The 13,773-nt window shown below is 41.2% G+C and overlaps 2 protein-coding genes across 6 annotated transcripts; one reads left to right on the forward strand and one right to left on the reverse strand.

Annotated features, from left to right (window-relative positions):
- The first annotated feature begins 839 nt into the window (after window positions 1–839).
- On the forward strand, window positions 840–7,356 carry LOC147254848 (cyclin-dependent kinase-like 1). 4 transcript variants are annotated; one of them, XM_086216382.1, is made up of 10 exons: window positions 840–1,492; window positions 2,322–2,510; window positions 2,650–2,768; window positions 4,148–4,220; window positions 4,698–4,788; window positions 5,136–5,336; window positions 5,584–5,666; window positions 5,756–5,812; window positions 5,919–6,071; window positions 6,199–7,356. In XM_086216382.1, exons 2-10 carry the CDS (start codon window positions 2,343–2,345, stop codon window positions 6,292–6,294), a joined length of 1,041 nt encoding a protein of 346 aa, XP_086072508.1. In that variant the 5' UTR covers window positions 840–1,492; window positions 2,322–2,342; the 3' UTR covers window positions 6,295–7,356. The 4 variants fall into 4 exon arrangements, with proteins under 4 accessions (XP_086072508.1, XP_086072509.1, XP_086072507.1 ...); XM_086216383.1 differs by having other exon boundaries at window positions 843–1,492; window positions 2,408–2,510; window positions 2,647–2,768; window positions 6,199–7,355; XM_086216381.1 differs by having other exon boundaries at window positions 846–1,492; window positions 2,647–2,768; window positions 6,199–7,352.
- Window positions 7,357–7,785: 429 nt separating this feature from the next.
- Window positions 7,786–12,448, reverse strand: cyp2y3 (cytochrome P450, family 2, subfamily Y, polypeptide 3). 2 transcript variants are annotated; one of them, XM_086216380.1, is made up of 9 exons: window positions 12,038–12,140; window positions 11,610–11,772; window positions 11,283–11,432; window positions 11,024–11,184; window positions 10,376–10,552; window positions 10,096–10,237; window positions 8,998–9,185; window positions 8,767–8,908; window positions 7,786–8,573 (listed from the first exon to the last, which is right to left on the reverse strand). In XM_086216380.1, the coding sequence occupies exons 2-9, from the start codon at window positions 11,746–11,748 to the stop codon at window positions 8,389–8,391; spliced, it is 1,284 nt and encodes a 427-aa protein (XP_086072506.1). In that variant the 5' UTR covers window positions 11,749–11,772; window positions 12,038–12,140; the 3' UTR covers window positions 7,786–8,388. The 2 variants fall into 2 exon arrangements, with proteins under 2 accessions (XP_086072506.1, XP_086072505.1); XM_086216379.1 differs by having other exon boundaries at window positions 7,788–8,573; window positions 12,125–12,448.
- Window positions 12,449–13,773: the final 1,325 nt, after the last annotated feature.

Raw genomic sequence — 13,773 nt, forward strand, 5'->3', positions numbered from 1 at the left:
TCCAGATCCACAAATCAGGTGAATGTTTACTTTCTCTGCAATGAGGGGGTCTGTTCACATACTTCATGGTCCTCTGACTCTGTTTCACCCGCATGTCTTGCCAGTCCTCCATGGGGCATTTCAAACCCTCCACCACAGGCTTCGGTGCCATTGCCTCAAGGTGTCTGAGTGTCTGTGAGCACAAGAGTGCAACCTGGTCTCCTTTCCCACCATTCACGGCGAAGTTCTAAGTGATTCTGCAGAGGATCCCACATACCTGTGGCAAACCCCGAAGTCTCTGAGCCAGGCAAGGCCAGAGAGGAATATTCACAGTCAATAGAGAGAAGGGATGGTCAATAAATCATGTGACCACATTAGAGCTGCTCCTGCATACATTTCATATCTGTGACAGAGTGACACTGATTCACATTCTTTCATCAGTCTTGGCGACGGGTGAGAATATTTACATATATCTAATATATTTATATATTTAAAACATTTAGAATAAATAATAATATGAATTAGTACAACGTAAAAAGGGGTGCAAGAGCGTTCTAGAGCAATCAAGAAAAAATACAATGATCCTGCAATACTCTCATTATGACCATAAGCATGTGTTCATAAACTTCAAGAAAAATAGGGTTAGGGTTAGCAAAATGTGAGTAATCAGTGGCAAGGCAAAGCATCCTACATGTAGCAGAATGACTATAGGCATATATTTAATAAATTCTGTAAATTATTTTAATTGTCAGAGATTAATTTTGTGACTGATCAAGATAGATGTCATTTAAAAATGCACATTTGAATAAGCTTATGGGTTTAAATCCTTAATGCTCAAAATAAAGGGCTATAATTCAGTTGGTAGGTGGTTAACATATAATTAGCAGGAGCCTAAAAATGAGATTGTCTATCCAGCACCGATCCATCCAAAGAAAGACATTTTATTGCTCTTACTTTGCATTTTCCAATAATTTGCTCTATTTTTTCTTGTAAACATTATTCTATTTCCTATTTAAGATTAACAAATTAAAGTAACATCAGTAAACATATCTTTAGCTTCCTTTTGTCAACTGAAAAGTCTCCCATGCGCCTGGCTTTCTTTCCTTGGTTACAACGCCCGTTTGTCCACTTACGTCATGTAACCTACGTAGACGGCTTCGTGAATTGTTATTCAGCACTGCTGTCGCTTTTTGCGCTGTTTCCATGGGGCTGGTGTAAGAGTAAGTGGCCATTAATTCTGTGTTTGCAAATACGTTTAAGTGGAGGTTTAACCTTTAGTCGCTTAGTTGTTGTGTGGGGAGGTCGTAAGCAAGGACGCTCCGTCGGCTAACGTTACGTAGAGACACCTGAGACCAGGACGGGGACCTCTGAAATCCTCCTGCAACATCAAGAGGAGAGTTAGGACGCCAGGTTCTGCTCTTACAAGTGTACATTTACGGACTTCTGATGGACTTCAAATCAACCACGAGTCTGCGGCTAACCTGTCGATGAGGACCCGTCAGATTCTGGACAGGTGAGCATTTGTAATGCAGGTAAACGCCCCTAAAACTTAGTGTTGGAAGAAATACCATCCTCGCTATACTGAAGTAGAAGTAGACTTATAAAGTTAAACAGTACACTGATAACAAGTATCCATTAAAAATGTTTCTAAAGTAAAAGTAGAGGAGTATTTGATATTGAGTTACCTTCAAAATTAGAACTATACATTCTATAAAAAAAAAAAATGTGTGTAAGTATTTGGAAGAGTTCAATAAGTGATTAATTGACCTAAATTTATGTGTGAGTGTTCTTGTGGGCTAATATTCAAAGCCTCTTTATTTGATGCAATATGATGCTAAAAAATGGCTTCAGACAGAAGTAGTGGAGTAAAACGTACAATATTACCTTTAAAATGTGAAGGAGTATCCGTACCAAGTCCCTTAAAATGCAAATATTAAAATTACAGATACCTCAATGTTGTACTTAACTCCTCAAGTACAAATACTTTGTCATATTTGTTTTACTTTATTCATTTATGTATATAATTTATCATTTATTTCTCAGTAACTGGGCATATAACATTGCTATGGATATGCACAGAAGAAGCTCAAATGCTAGTTTTTGGCCTCATCCTGTGTTATGTTGGCCGCCTTAACTAAAGAAATTAATCAAGTTAGTTTCAATCACTGCTGTAAAGCAAAAACTTAAAAAAGTAGTGGGTAAGTCTGAATGAATTTGTTTTTGTAGGGAGTAATTTCTGCAGGGGAAAACCTACCTACCACAAGTGCTGCAGGAAATAACATTGTCATATGATTTGTTTTGTTCCATTTAACTTCACGGTGAAGTGTTTGCCCTTCTGACAGGTGACAGCGACTAACTGCCCAATGGAGAAATATGAAAAGCTGGCCAAAATTGGTGAGGGTTCCTATGGTGTGGTGTTCAAATGCAGACACAGAGACACTGACCAGATAGTCGCCATCAAGAAGTTTGTGGAATCAGAAGATGATCCGGTCATCAAGAAGATTGCCCTACGAGAGATACGAATGCTGAAGGTAAGCAAAGTCAACCGGGAATTCGCTCGCTTTTAGAAATGTTTCCCATTCATAGGTGTGAATGTTACATCTGTCCTTGTGAAATTTTATCCGCGAGAGCTGATACAGCATCCATGTCCTTGGTTTTGCGCTGCAGCAGCTGAAACATGTCAATCTTGTCAACCTGCTGGAGGTCTTCAGGAGGAAACGACGACTTCACCTGGTGTTTGAGTTCTGTGAGCAGACGGTCCTCAATGAGCTGGAAAAACACCCTCGGGGGTAAGCAGCTGGTAGAAAGTGATCCTGTAAAAGAGATCTCTTGAGGAAATATTCAAGCATACCTGTTGACTCAGCATCTGTACTTCGGTGAAAGGTCATAGCGAGACTGAAGAAAAAGTGTTTTGTTCTCATCGTGGTATTACCCAGTAAAGTTGGAGCTCTGTAGTTTATTTAGGTTAAAGAAAATGTAAAGATGCTCTGACTTTTTGTTGCACTGGTCTTAAGACAACTGTAAGATGTAAGTATTTTAATTTTAGATAACCACATTCTTATATTTTGGTCCCATTTTTTTACATATTCACTTTTTTGAACATTAAAGTGGAGCATCATGGTTGTATGACTGTTCATCCTTGAGTTGTGCTGTATTCAAACCTTATTTTCTCAGCTGAGATATTGTATTTTTATTGAGGTGACAGTGACATTTGACCACCAAAATCTTTTCATTTCTTCCTTAAATGCCAATGGATTTCCCACCAAAAAATTTCCAGGTTTCTTCTTGAGTCTCAGCGGACATTCGTGGAAAATTCGGAGGAATTTTCCCATGGCGTTCCAGACATATTGTACTCGTGTGATGCGACCTATGACAACCGACATCTGTTCAGTCCATTTATGATTCCCAGTTGACATTTGTGCCAAATTTGAACAAAATCCCTGAAGATGTTTCTGCACTATCATGTTAACAACAATGGAAGAGAGGGACAGACACCCAAAAAAGTCACGTTTCCGTCTTCTGAGTTGTAAATGTTGATTATAGTCACAGAGTACTACTTTGTAATGCTCCAGTTTGAGGCAAATGTTGTCATGTAAAAAGAGTAGCTGCTCCATTTTTATTGGACGAAAATAAAAAGTACTGTCCAAAAATAATGTTTAATACTCATTACTGCTTTTACTACTACTACAGGCTCCTCGCCAGTAGTCTGTTATTGATTGGTGGTCTGGAATCAGGCTACCGGTGTGAGGTCAGGTTTTTCTAACATTCTCTCAATCCTTCTGTACAGTAATTAATGGAAAATACACGAGGAACGCCAACAGTCAAGTCGAATGAAAAATGTGTTATGGATATTTAAGGGAAAACCTTAAGTCACAAGACAAGACTTAAGGTATAGTTCAGTCATGTGAAATCCAACAGCTGCTGTCTGACCATTTGTATTTTACCCACAAGGCTGTGGAGCAGAAACTTTAGCTGCTCCTGCAAACAAAGGTAGTGTTGCTGTGAGAGACAGGCCTACAGTTACCGGGGTGACAAGAGGACTGCCTAAAGCACCACTTGCTTTTTAAAATCACAAGAATAATAGATGAGGAAAACATGACGAGTAAATAGGCTGCGCTTTGTCCCTCAGACAACGATCAATAATCCGTTTGTCTCATGTTCTCTGCAGGGTTCCGGAGGTTCAGTTGAAAAGCATCGTATGGCAAACGCTGCAGGCAGTCAACTTCTGCCACAAACACAACGTGAGGAGATATTTTACACGGTGCCAATGTCAAGTTACCATGTGTTTCTCTTATATATGTTCCATCATTTTCTTCTCCTGTGTCTGATATCAAAACTGTGCTGTTTCAGTCTGATATGGTACTATACCAATTCATTTAAAAAAATACAATAATATACAGGAGTTGATAAGTTGAAATTGCGAGAAGAAGAGTGTATTGAACCTACTTTTGAAAATGACTTGTAATTTGCAAGTCTATCTTAAATATGACAAATTGAATTTTCTGTGCAAATGTTCTCTGAAAGTAAAGGGAAGCTGCACACCAGTGGACACCATCTGACCTCCTCTGGATCACACTCACACTTTATTTAAGCCTCCGTGTAAACAATGAATGAATAATTGATTGTTGTGAAGTATTTGATGTTGTTTTCCCATGTCCGTTATGAATCCGTCAGTCTCTGTCTTTGTAGCTAAGAGACGATGTAAATATTTGTTGCAGTGCATCCACCGTGACGTGAAGCCAGAGAACATCCTCCTCACCAAAACTGGAGTCATCAAGCTCTGCGATTTTGGCTTCGCTCGAATTCTGAGTAGGTCATCCAGGTTTTTACTGCATTTATGTGCATTTAGTTTCATTGTGGCTCTAATGATTTATTCAGCACTGAGCCAATACCAGCTCCTGCTGGTGGCTTCCTCACTTTCAATGTTTCAATGACTGCATTGCATAGGATGATCACTGAGCCGGTCAGTGTGTCTCTGTTTACCCATCCTGCCTCAGGTTTCAGTGTTGTGTTACCATACATCAACATGTAGTCACTCAGACACTCTTGTAATCCCCTCCTCTACAATGTACTTGTTATTTAGAGTACATTATTTAGTATCCAAGTGTGTTTGTCCCTTTGTGTTATCCCCATCTGTCTGTGTCTCGGACACTCAGCGGGACCCGAGGATGACTACACCGACTATGTGGCCACCCGCTGGTATCGGGCCCCTGAGCTGCTGGTTGGGGACACTCAGTACGGGCCCCCTGTGGATGTGTGGGCGCTGGGATGTGTCTTTGCGGAGCTGCTTAACGGAAGCCCACTCTGGCCCGGGAAGTCCGACGTTGACCAGCTCTACCTCATCCGGAAAACACTCGGTACACTGATAAGGCATCATATCAATCTATAAGTGAAAAATTGTGACATATTATCATTTGGAATCAGGTACATAGCCGGGACTTCTTTTCCTGACTTGGCATAGTAATGTGACGCAACACCTCTTAACAGGTCATCATTGTGAATAAGAAATTGATCTTAATGTCTCACCTTGTATAATAAAAGTACATAATTCCACCATTACTCATACTGACTGACATTTTGATATCATCACTTTTCGGACCTCAGGTGACCTGATCCCTCGCCACCAGCAGGTTTTTCACTCCAATGTTTTCTTCAGTGGAGTCAGTATTCCTGAACCCGACACAACGGTATGATTCCCATTAACTTTAAGGCCGTTTACTTAAATAAGAGGCGATAAGTGTGGTTGATGTGGTTTTCCATTTATTTGTTCCCTTAGGAAACATTGGAAAAGCGCTTCTTTGGAGTGTCACCTCAAGCTCTTCAAGTCATGAAGGTATGTAGTCTTTGTGCTTGTGTTTGTTCATGCATATTCATGACAGTGTCAAATACATTTAGCTGTGTGTGTGTGTGTGTGTGTGTGTGTGTGTGTGTGTGTGTAGTCATGCCTGATGATGGACCCCTCCCTCCGGCTATCCTGTGAAGAGCTGCTGGAGCTGCCGTACCTCCAGGATGACGGAGGAGCCAACTGGGGCCGCGAGAGTGAACGGCCAGGAAGACGACATGACAGAGGCTCCCGACGCAGACAGGCAGGGGTGTGTATGAAACACTGTGTCCCAGTATAGATGTTATGTTATCTTTAATTTAACAGGACAACATTGCCCTCTCTCTCCCTCTCTCTCTCTCACACACACACACACACGCACTAACACTCTCCCTCAGGCTCAGTACCTGCCACAGTTACCACACAGCAACCTCTCACCAGCTCCAGACGTCAAGAAACAGGTGAAACATAAATATCACCTGCCCAACATTTAACACTGAAGAGCTGGTCTGACCTGAGGAAGGACGGACTCTGGTGTGATCATTTCAACACAATTTGAGGATGAAATTCTTGATTGGAGAGTGACAATGAATACTCTGATCACTTGCACATATCCACAAACTTAATCACTTTATGTTTAACACTGAAATTGTTGGTAAGATGTTTTACATTTGTAGGTGAGGCAACAAACTCACTCCTTACCAAAGGTACAATATGCAAATTCTATACTGCAGAGCTCTGGAGTTGCCTTCAGAGAAGGGAAAAAGAGTGTCCATGAGATATAATTTGTTCTCTCAATCTAGTTATTTTATATTTTTGAACTCTTGACAAAAAAAACAATATTTTGTGGTATTTATTTTAGGGGGTGTAGAGAGAGCAAAAAAGATTTTTAAGCCACGATGTTTTAACTTGTTCCCTCAATTAATTCAATCATGGCCACGAGATATCACTTAATTCATGGATTTAGATAGTGTTTTTAAACAAGTTACATCTTGTTCAACATAACTTCTCTTTGAACCAACCAATTCTTCCCCCCCCCCCATCTTTCTTGCCACTCCAGGGCTCTGCACCATAATATCAGTAGTCTTGCAGCAAATGTACACATGCAGCAATTTCACAGGTCTATAAAATATCATCAAATTTCTAAGGTCCTCCGTGTGCCATCGTCACTTCGACAAAATGCATTTTCTTGTTTCCTGGTGCACTAAATCCTAATCCTAATCCACATGAAGGTAAATACAGGTTTATCAATATGTATAATGTACTGAGGTCAATCCATTTAACAAGCCATTTTATTGTATTTAAGTCACTCTAAATGCATTAGAAAGCTTGAGGCTCAATAAAAATGTATGTTTTGTATTGTTCAACTAAAATATGTAACGAAAGTATAGTACAAACCACAAGATTGTTCCCATGTGTTATGTTAGTCTAATTAAGGTTTAATAAAACCTGCCATGTCAGCTGATACCTGCTGTGAGCAACGCGATGTGTTCTTAACATATTGCAACCTCAGTGTTGACAACGATCCCTAAAGCCCAACCAGGACATCGGGACAGAGATACACTGGAACACGCATCAACTCTGACAGCCTGACACGCAGCTTGATTGATTACCTAAACTTGAACTCATCACATTACAGACGTGACTCATTCTGAGACATCGCTCCTCTCAGGATCGGTCATCTTAAGGTGTCGACCAGTGGAAAAGAAGAGTCCACTACCTGCCAACAACGTTTGTGGCCCTAGGGGCCATCCATGTTGTATAGTAACTTCAGGGCGATTATGAAAGGATAGGTTGGGTTCAAGGTTGTTGTCATGGCAACAGAAGTGATGTACTCATCATCCTACTTTACGCTGCATATTCAGGGGACATTACTAAATACAGCAAGGAAAAGGATTAGGCAGTTCTGCTAATTCATTTTACAGCTGTTTTCGCTCACAACACAGAGAGGAGTTCAAATTCATACGATACACAGTGTACACAATCACAAAATAATATTTATGCAATCATTCATTTATATATATATATAAAAAAAACCTTAACGTAACCAAATCCTGACATTTGTCCACCATATTTCTGCATACATGATGGCAACTCGTGTTACAAATATTCCATTGCTTTTGTTTTTACAAAACACACACAACCTGAAACAAAGAGTGCTTCGTGAAGGTCCTTTAATAGGAATATAACTAACACTTACAGATAAAAGCAGGATTGATTATAATGCCAAACAGTTGCATATCAGAAGATCATCATTAACTTCCTGCAAAATTTCTGCAACTGGAGTCCAGGAAATTCACACTGCAACAATATGAGTATTTACAGTATATGTAGAAAAGTCAAGTATTTCCTTTTTTATAACGAAATATATTTTAGAAGGTCAGTCAGGCATATACTAAATACTTAAAACGTATCAGACAAGACTGTCGTGCCGTGATTGATTTTGGTTTGCATGCAGCATGTGACCCTGTGGGCTTTGCAAAGACATTGTTGGAGGAGATGATTTTGCCGATGTCATGATCCCATTTTAGGAACACGTAGATTAAAAGAAAGGTTGAAGACACAGGCACGTGCTGAATCGAATCTGATTACCGACGTGGCGTGGCGATGATCTCGTACTGCCGCGGCACATTGGCAAAGCTGCTGTACTCTGGGGTGATGTCTATACTGTCAGGTCCATCCGGATGAGAAAAACTGAAATGCTGCAGAAGTGAAACCAGGAAAAGGAAAAGCTCCATGCGTGCAAGCGACTCTCCGACACAAGCTCTCTTTCCTGCAACACAAACACATTGCTATGATCTAACAGGCTTGTGGTAATTACAAACGTTGCTGGGTTAATGATTGGCCTGGAAAAAAAAATCGTGAAATAATTTTACCACAGAAAACCCTCAAATGTTTGATCAAATTCAACCAATCCTTGAAAAGTGCAGGGAAATGCTTTACTTAATATGACCTGGAGAATTTACCTGCAGAGAATGGCAGGAATGCTGCATTCTTCTTGAAGTTGCCATTCTGGTCCAGGAAGTGCTGCGGGTTGAAGGACCAGGGAGTCGCCCAATGCTTTTCCTCTTTAAGCACAGAGTGCAACAAGGGAATAATCATTGTATCCTGTTGAGATAAAATATTTTGTATCGTTGCCTTCTTTGTTTTTCCTCACACTGTCTCCATCGACACTGTGACCGATTGAACCGGAATACCTTTGGAATGATGTAATCCCTGAAAGAGATGTCCTGGAGGGCATAGTGAGGTATGCTCATGGGAACAATATCCATCATACGCTGCATTTCATGGAGGACTGCATCCGTGAAGGGGAGGGACTTTCTATCCTCCATATTTGGACAACGCTCCTGTCCAATCACACTGTCAATCTCCTGCTGCATATGTTCTTCAAAAAGAAGACATTGTTCACTCTTACACATGTTTTGATGCAAACAGTTATTTAAATCAATATTTCAACTAAAAAGTCTCACGTTTAGCGGTTACTAGCTGTTCCATGTCTTCAATTCATTAAGTTTTTTTTTAACCCCCTGTAGAACTTACTGATGAATTCAGAATTAAGAGAACTCCAGCCTTGCAAAGATGAACAGCAAAACTATAACAAATGTCTGTTTACACACTTTCAAAGGCATCATCCAAGGCCTCCTCATCCAGTTGTGGGATCTATACTCCACAAACACTTGGATTTGAGCAAAAAAACTACTTCACTAAAACCGTTGTGGTCCTGGACACTCCGGTGTGAGCATGAGCGGCTAGCACTTTCAACTGAAATCCAGCCTCAAGCTCATTCAAGGGTCAGAACTCGGCTACCTGGAAGTTAAGCCCCACACTATGGGAAGATGGGAGGCAGGGTTTCAACTGGATGTGCGAGCTGGTCACGAACATTAAGGTTGTTAATCAACAAGTATTAAAGTGGAATTTTCTGAATTCTGGAAGAAGTCAAGCAGAGGGGAAAAAACATCATGAATACAAGATAAAATTAAAATACATTAAATAAATAATAAAATTACATACTTGACAAGTGTCTTTTTGGGGGGCAGAAATTAAATTCAGAGATTACCAAATTAATCTAGTAAAATACTATAATGGAGTTTTTTGTTTTGTTTTGTTTTTTAGTTTAGATTTCCTTACACAACCTCATGTTCAGCCAAGATTACAAAATTGAGCATGCGCACCCTGTAGACTCAAGACTACTTTGTCCTGGGTCGGAAAAATAAAAACTTTTAGGGGCCAGTGATGGAAAAGTCACTTGGTTTGGTAAATCTGAGGCCAGTGTAGACTGGTTCATGTTTACCTACCTTGTACTTTGGGGTATTTGATCAAAACGCTTAAGGAGAATCTGATGGTGGAGCTCGTGGTTTCTGTACCTGCCAGGTACAGATTCAACACCGTTGACACCAAGTTATCATAGTTGAACTCGGTTGTGGGAATGTGCTTTTCCTAAAGAAATGAAATAAGAACTATTATGAAATACAACTGTAACACTCGTCAGATGTCAAACCGCACTCGAGGGAGGTGATCAGTCCAATAAGAGCGTTCGCTCTAATTTCATGTGAGAGAAACTGAGACCAGTTTTACCTGGCTCACCCTCATCAGGAAGCAGTCGATGTAATCTCTCGGAGAGCTGGGGTCCAAGGTGTCCTGGTGCTCCTGGATCTTTTTCGTTATAAATTCTCTCAGCGCTTCAATTCTTGCAAATGCTTTGTGCTGCGGACCTGGCAGCCATTCCATCAACCGGGGGAAGATGTTGTACAACTGTGATGGGGTTTGGAAACGTGAATACGGTGAACAATATGTAACCACTGTTACAGAAGCATTAAAGGAACAGGTTTTAGGCAAAGCTGCATATGTTGTCATCCTCCCCAGACCCAGACAAGGAGCTCTGCTCTGTGGTTCATTAGGGAGCCAGCTGAGCACTCGTTAGCTTAGCCCAATAAATGGTAGTGGAAGGGAAGTTTCAACAGTATGCTAACACTTCCCATCCATTGCCATTCATTGTGCTAAGCTAACTAGAAGTCAGCAGGTAGGAGTGAGAGGGATCTGTTCACAGAAATGGGAGTTTAACGTTCATAATTATGGTTTCATTCGTGTGAACTCACTTGAAACTGAGAATATATTGTTGTCAGCTTCTGTCTACATAAACTGTGCCGCCCCTCATAGAAACCACCATGTTGCATCTAAACTGAAACATTTTGAATTGGCTATCTCTGCACCTCCCTCTCTTACCTGACCCCACGGACTGCTGCCAAATTTCAGAGTCTCTGAGAGAATCTGCAGAAGGTGGAGGAAGTGAACGTCTTCATAGCTAAAGCGTTGACCAAACACTAAGCAGCAGATCACATTGGACACGGTGCAGCTCAAAAAGTAGGTGGGATCAAAGGGTGAGGCTGAAGAAAAGTATGGATAAAGGCCCAGGAGTAAAGCTTAGTGACCAGTATTTATTCACACAAAGATCAGATTTGATACTGATCAATCCTGTAAATACCTTTGGTGTTATTTATACGATCTACTAGATGTCTGCTCTCCTCCTGGATCCACTCCTCCATCCCTTTGCGTCCCATCCCAAAGTCTCTTAGGGTTGTCAGGGTGAAGCGTCTCAACTGCCTCCAGCGTTCTCCGTTACTGATCCCCAAACCTTTGAAGATATTGTGGTGAAAGTCAATTTTAATCAGCCTCCATAAACAAAAGACACAAAATTTCGCGTAAATACTGAGGTGCCATGTTAAGTTCTGAAGCTACTGTAGTTTTATCTCCATCTTTTAGCAGTGACCCTTACTACGAAAGACCAAGACAGTCTTCTTGACTTCATTACCGTAGCCTCTGGTAGCTCTGACCAGGAAAGGAAGCGGTCCTCTGCCCGTGAAGTCGTCTGCCTGGTCCACCAGTGCCTCTGTCACGGCGGTGTGTCCCACCAGAACCACCGTGCGCTGACTGCCCAGATACACAGTCATCACCGGGCCGTAGCTCTGGCTTAGCTGCAGTTAAACAGACCAACAGGTATTTGTCACATTCTTGTCCAGACATGCGAGGAACAAGTAAAAAACAGCCAGTTGGAAACAGATAACTTGGGAATCCTGACAACCGTTGCACCGCGTCAGTAAATAATCCAAATTAGATTTTGCAGGTCAAATAAAAATGAAGGCGACAAAAAAAAGTTGCGTTAATTTGCAGTATGCGTACGTTAATCTGCTGTTTTCGGAATTACAATCATAGTCAGCTGTAGAAGAGTGAATTACGCACCTAAAGTCACATGGTAACAATCGTTTAATCACCGGAGCGGATACCGAAGAGAAAACACTTCATCCCCAATCGAAATCGAACTCTCACCTTTAGCAAAGTTTTGAACGGCGCTCTCTTGTCCAGCTGATGCAGGTTTCCTACGATCGGCAGTCCAGGAGGACCCGGAGGTAAACAAACCTTTCTAGGACTCTTCAGGCTAAGGAGCCACAGCAAAGCAAAGATTAGCCCTAAAATCAAAACGCTATAAACATCCATCATGTTTCACGAAAGAAAAGCCCACTAGGCTTCTGAAGTTGACGGTTCCGATCTGGTGATCCTAAAAATACCTGCAACTGGTTTGGCTGCTCGCTAGGTGGCTAACCTTTAACCTGAGCGTTCACGCTGCTGTTTGGAATCCAGGAAGAGGAGTTCCTGAGAGTGACTCTTGTCCTGCGAGCAGGAGCATATCTCCACACTTTGCCCCTGATCAATGCTCAGCATTTCATCAATTGTTCTGCAAGGATGATGTAATTTTGTAGGCTGGAAGTAATCTTCAGAGGCTCTCTTGACACAAAGCAAATGGGATTTCTGTATTTGAGATTATTTCCAAGAATATGTTCCGTGGTAAACAAAGGTTTTTGAGAATTGCACATTTTTCTTTCTCCAGCAAGGTCAATTTCACAAATAACTACATTTCTGACCTTTAAAGTGCAAATACAATTGTTTGAAGTGCAAAAGCCTGAACTTCACCACAGACTCACGACTCCAACTCTTCTGGTTTCGTTGAGATGAAATTTGTTGTCATGTTTAGCAACCACCACTTTTAAGACACATAAGAAATTCAGGAGTGTTGTATTTTCTGAATTATTTCACGGCAAATTAAAAAAACAACAACAATTTACTAATTTCTTGACTTATTTTAGGTTTGCATGAATCAACAGCAAATCCTTAAAAACCTTACTGTTCTTGTTTATCTAGTTCTGGTTGATTGAGCTCCTGAGGTAAAACAGCACTTCCTTTAACATGAAATAACCCCAGCAGAGATAATAGCAACCCTTGAGAAAGGCCTTGGTACAGATTAGGCCTCACCTGAACCCTCCCAGAGAGCAGAGGGCAAGGGGGGGTCACTGTGATAAGGCTCGAGGTGGATTGGGGTATTGCAATAAAGGTTGAGCACAATGACAAAGCCTTTGTTATATTGAATGTGTACATCCCATACATTTATCAAAGAAAGTGCGTGTACATGTATATATGTATGACAAGCTGGTGCTCTCTAGCATAGTCCAACTACCTGCCGATAGCTACACTCACAAGCGAGGCATGGCACACAACATCCTGGCTGGATCACTGTGTAAGCACAGCTGATGCTCATGATAGCCTGGAGAAAACGGAGATATTGTATGCTATGGCCACATATACCTGTCTGGTTACTACTAAATGTAGAGAATATTCCTGAACCGACCAGCTGTGATTACCAAGAAAAGAGCGGGAAAATAGATCGATATGGAGCCACAGAAAAAGACCTCTAGCATTACAAGATGTTGACTAATAAGGGCCTTATCCTATACGATAACACTGCATGCAGTAGAAGGGGTAAAAAGCATAATGCCAGACCCGGATGGAATGAATATGTATCTGACCTACCTGCTGAGGCCAAGGAAGCTTTCAAAATCTGGGTGATGTCAGTGAGACCTCGACAAGGGCCTGAGTGTGAGCACAAGAAATGGGCAAATGCAGGAGTGAATTATGCCGCACGC

This window comes from Aulostomus chinensis, chromosome 10 (assembly GCF_037954235.1).
Source record: "Aulostomus chinensis isolate RoL2024-O1b breed Wild chromosome 10, RoL_Achi_v1.0, whole genome shotgun sequence".
Classification (NCBI taxonomy): Eukaryota; Metazoa; Chordata; class Actinopteri; order Syngnathiformes; family Aulostomidae; genus Aulostomus; species Aulostomus chinensis.

Excerpts from the sequence above, each read along its gene's own strand:
- cyp2y3 (XM_086216379.1), bottom strand. The coding sequence starts at position 12,295 with ATGATGGATGTTTATAGCGTTTTGATTTTAGGGCTAATCTTTGCTTTG. Across the intron at positions 11,185-11,282 it reads TCGTATAAATAACACCAAAG|CCTCACCCTTTGATCCCACC; the intron begins GTATTTACAGGA and ends ACTTTTCTTCAG. Across the intron at positions 9,186-10,095 it reads CAAATACCCCAAAGTACAAG|AACATATGCAGCAGGAGATT; the intron begins GTAGGTAAACAT and ends TTCTTTTTGAAG.
- LOC147254848 (XM_086216381.1), top strand. The coding sequence starts at position 2,343 with ATGGAGAAATATGAAAAGCTGGCCAAAATTGGTGAGGGTTCCTATGGT. Across the intron at positions 2,511-2,646 it reads GAGAGATACGAATGCTGAAG|CAGCTGAAACATGTCAATCT; the intron begins GTAAGCAAAGTC and ends TTTGCGCTGCAG. Across the intron at positions 6,072-6,198 it reads CCCGACGCAGACAGGCAGGG|GCTCAGTACCTGCCACAGTT; the intron begins GTGTGTATGAAA and ends ACTCTCCCTCAG.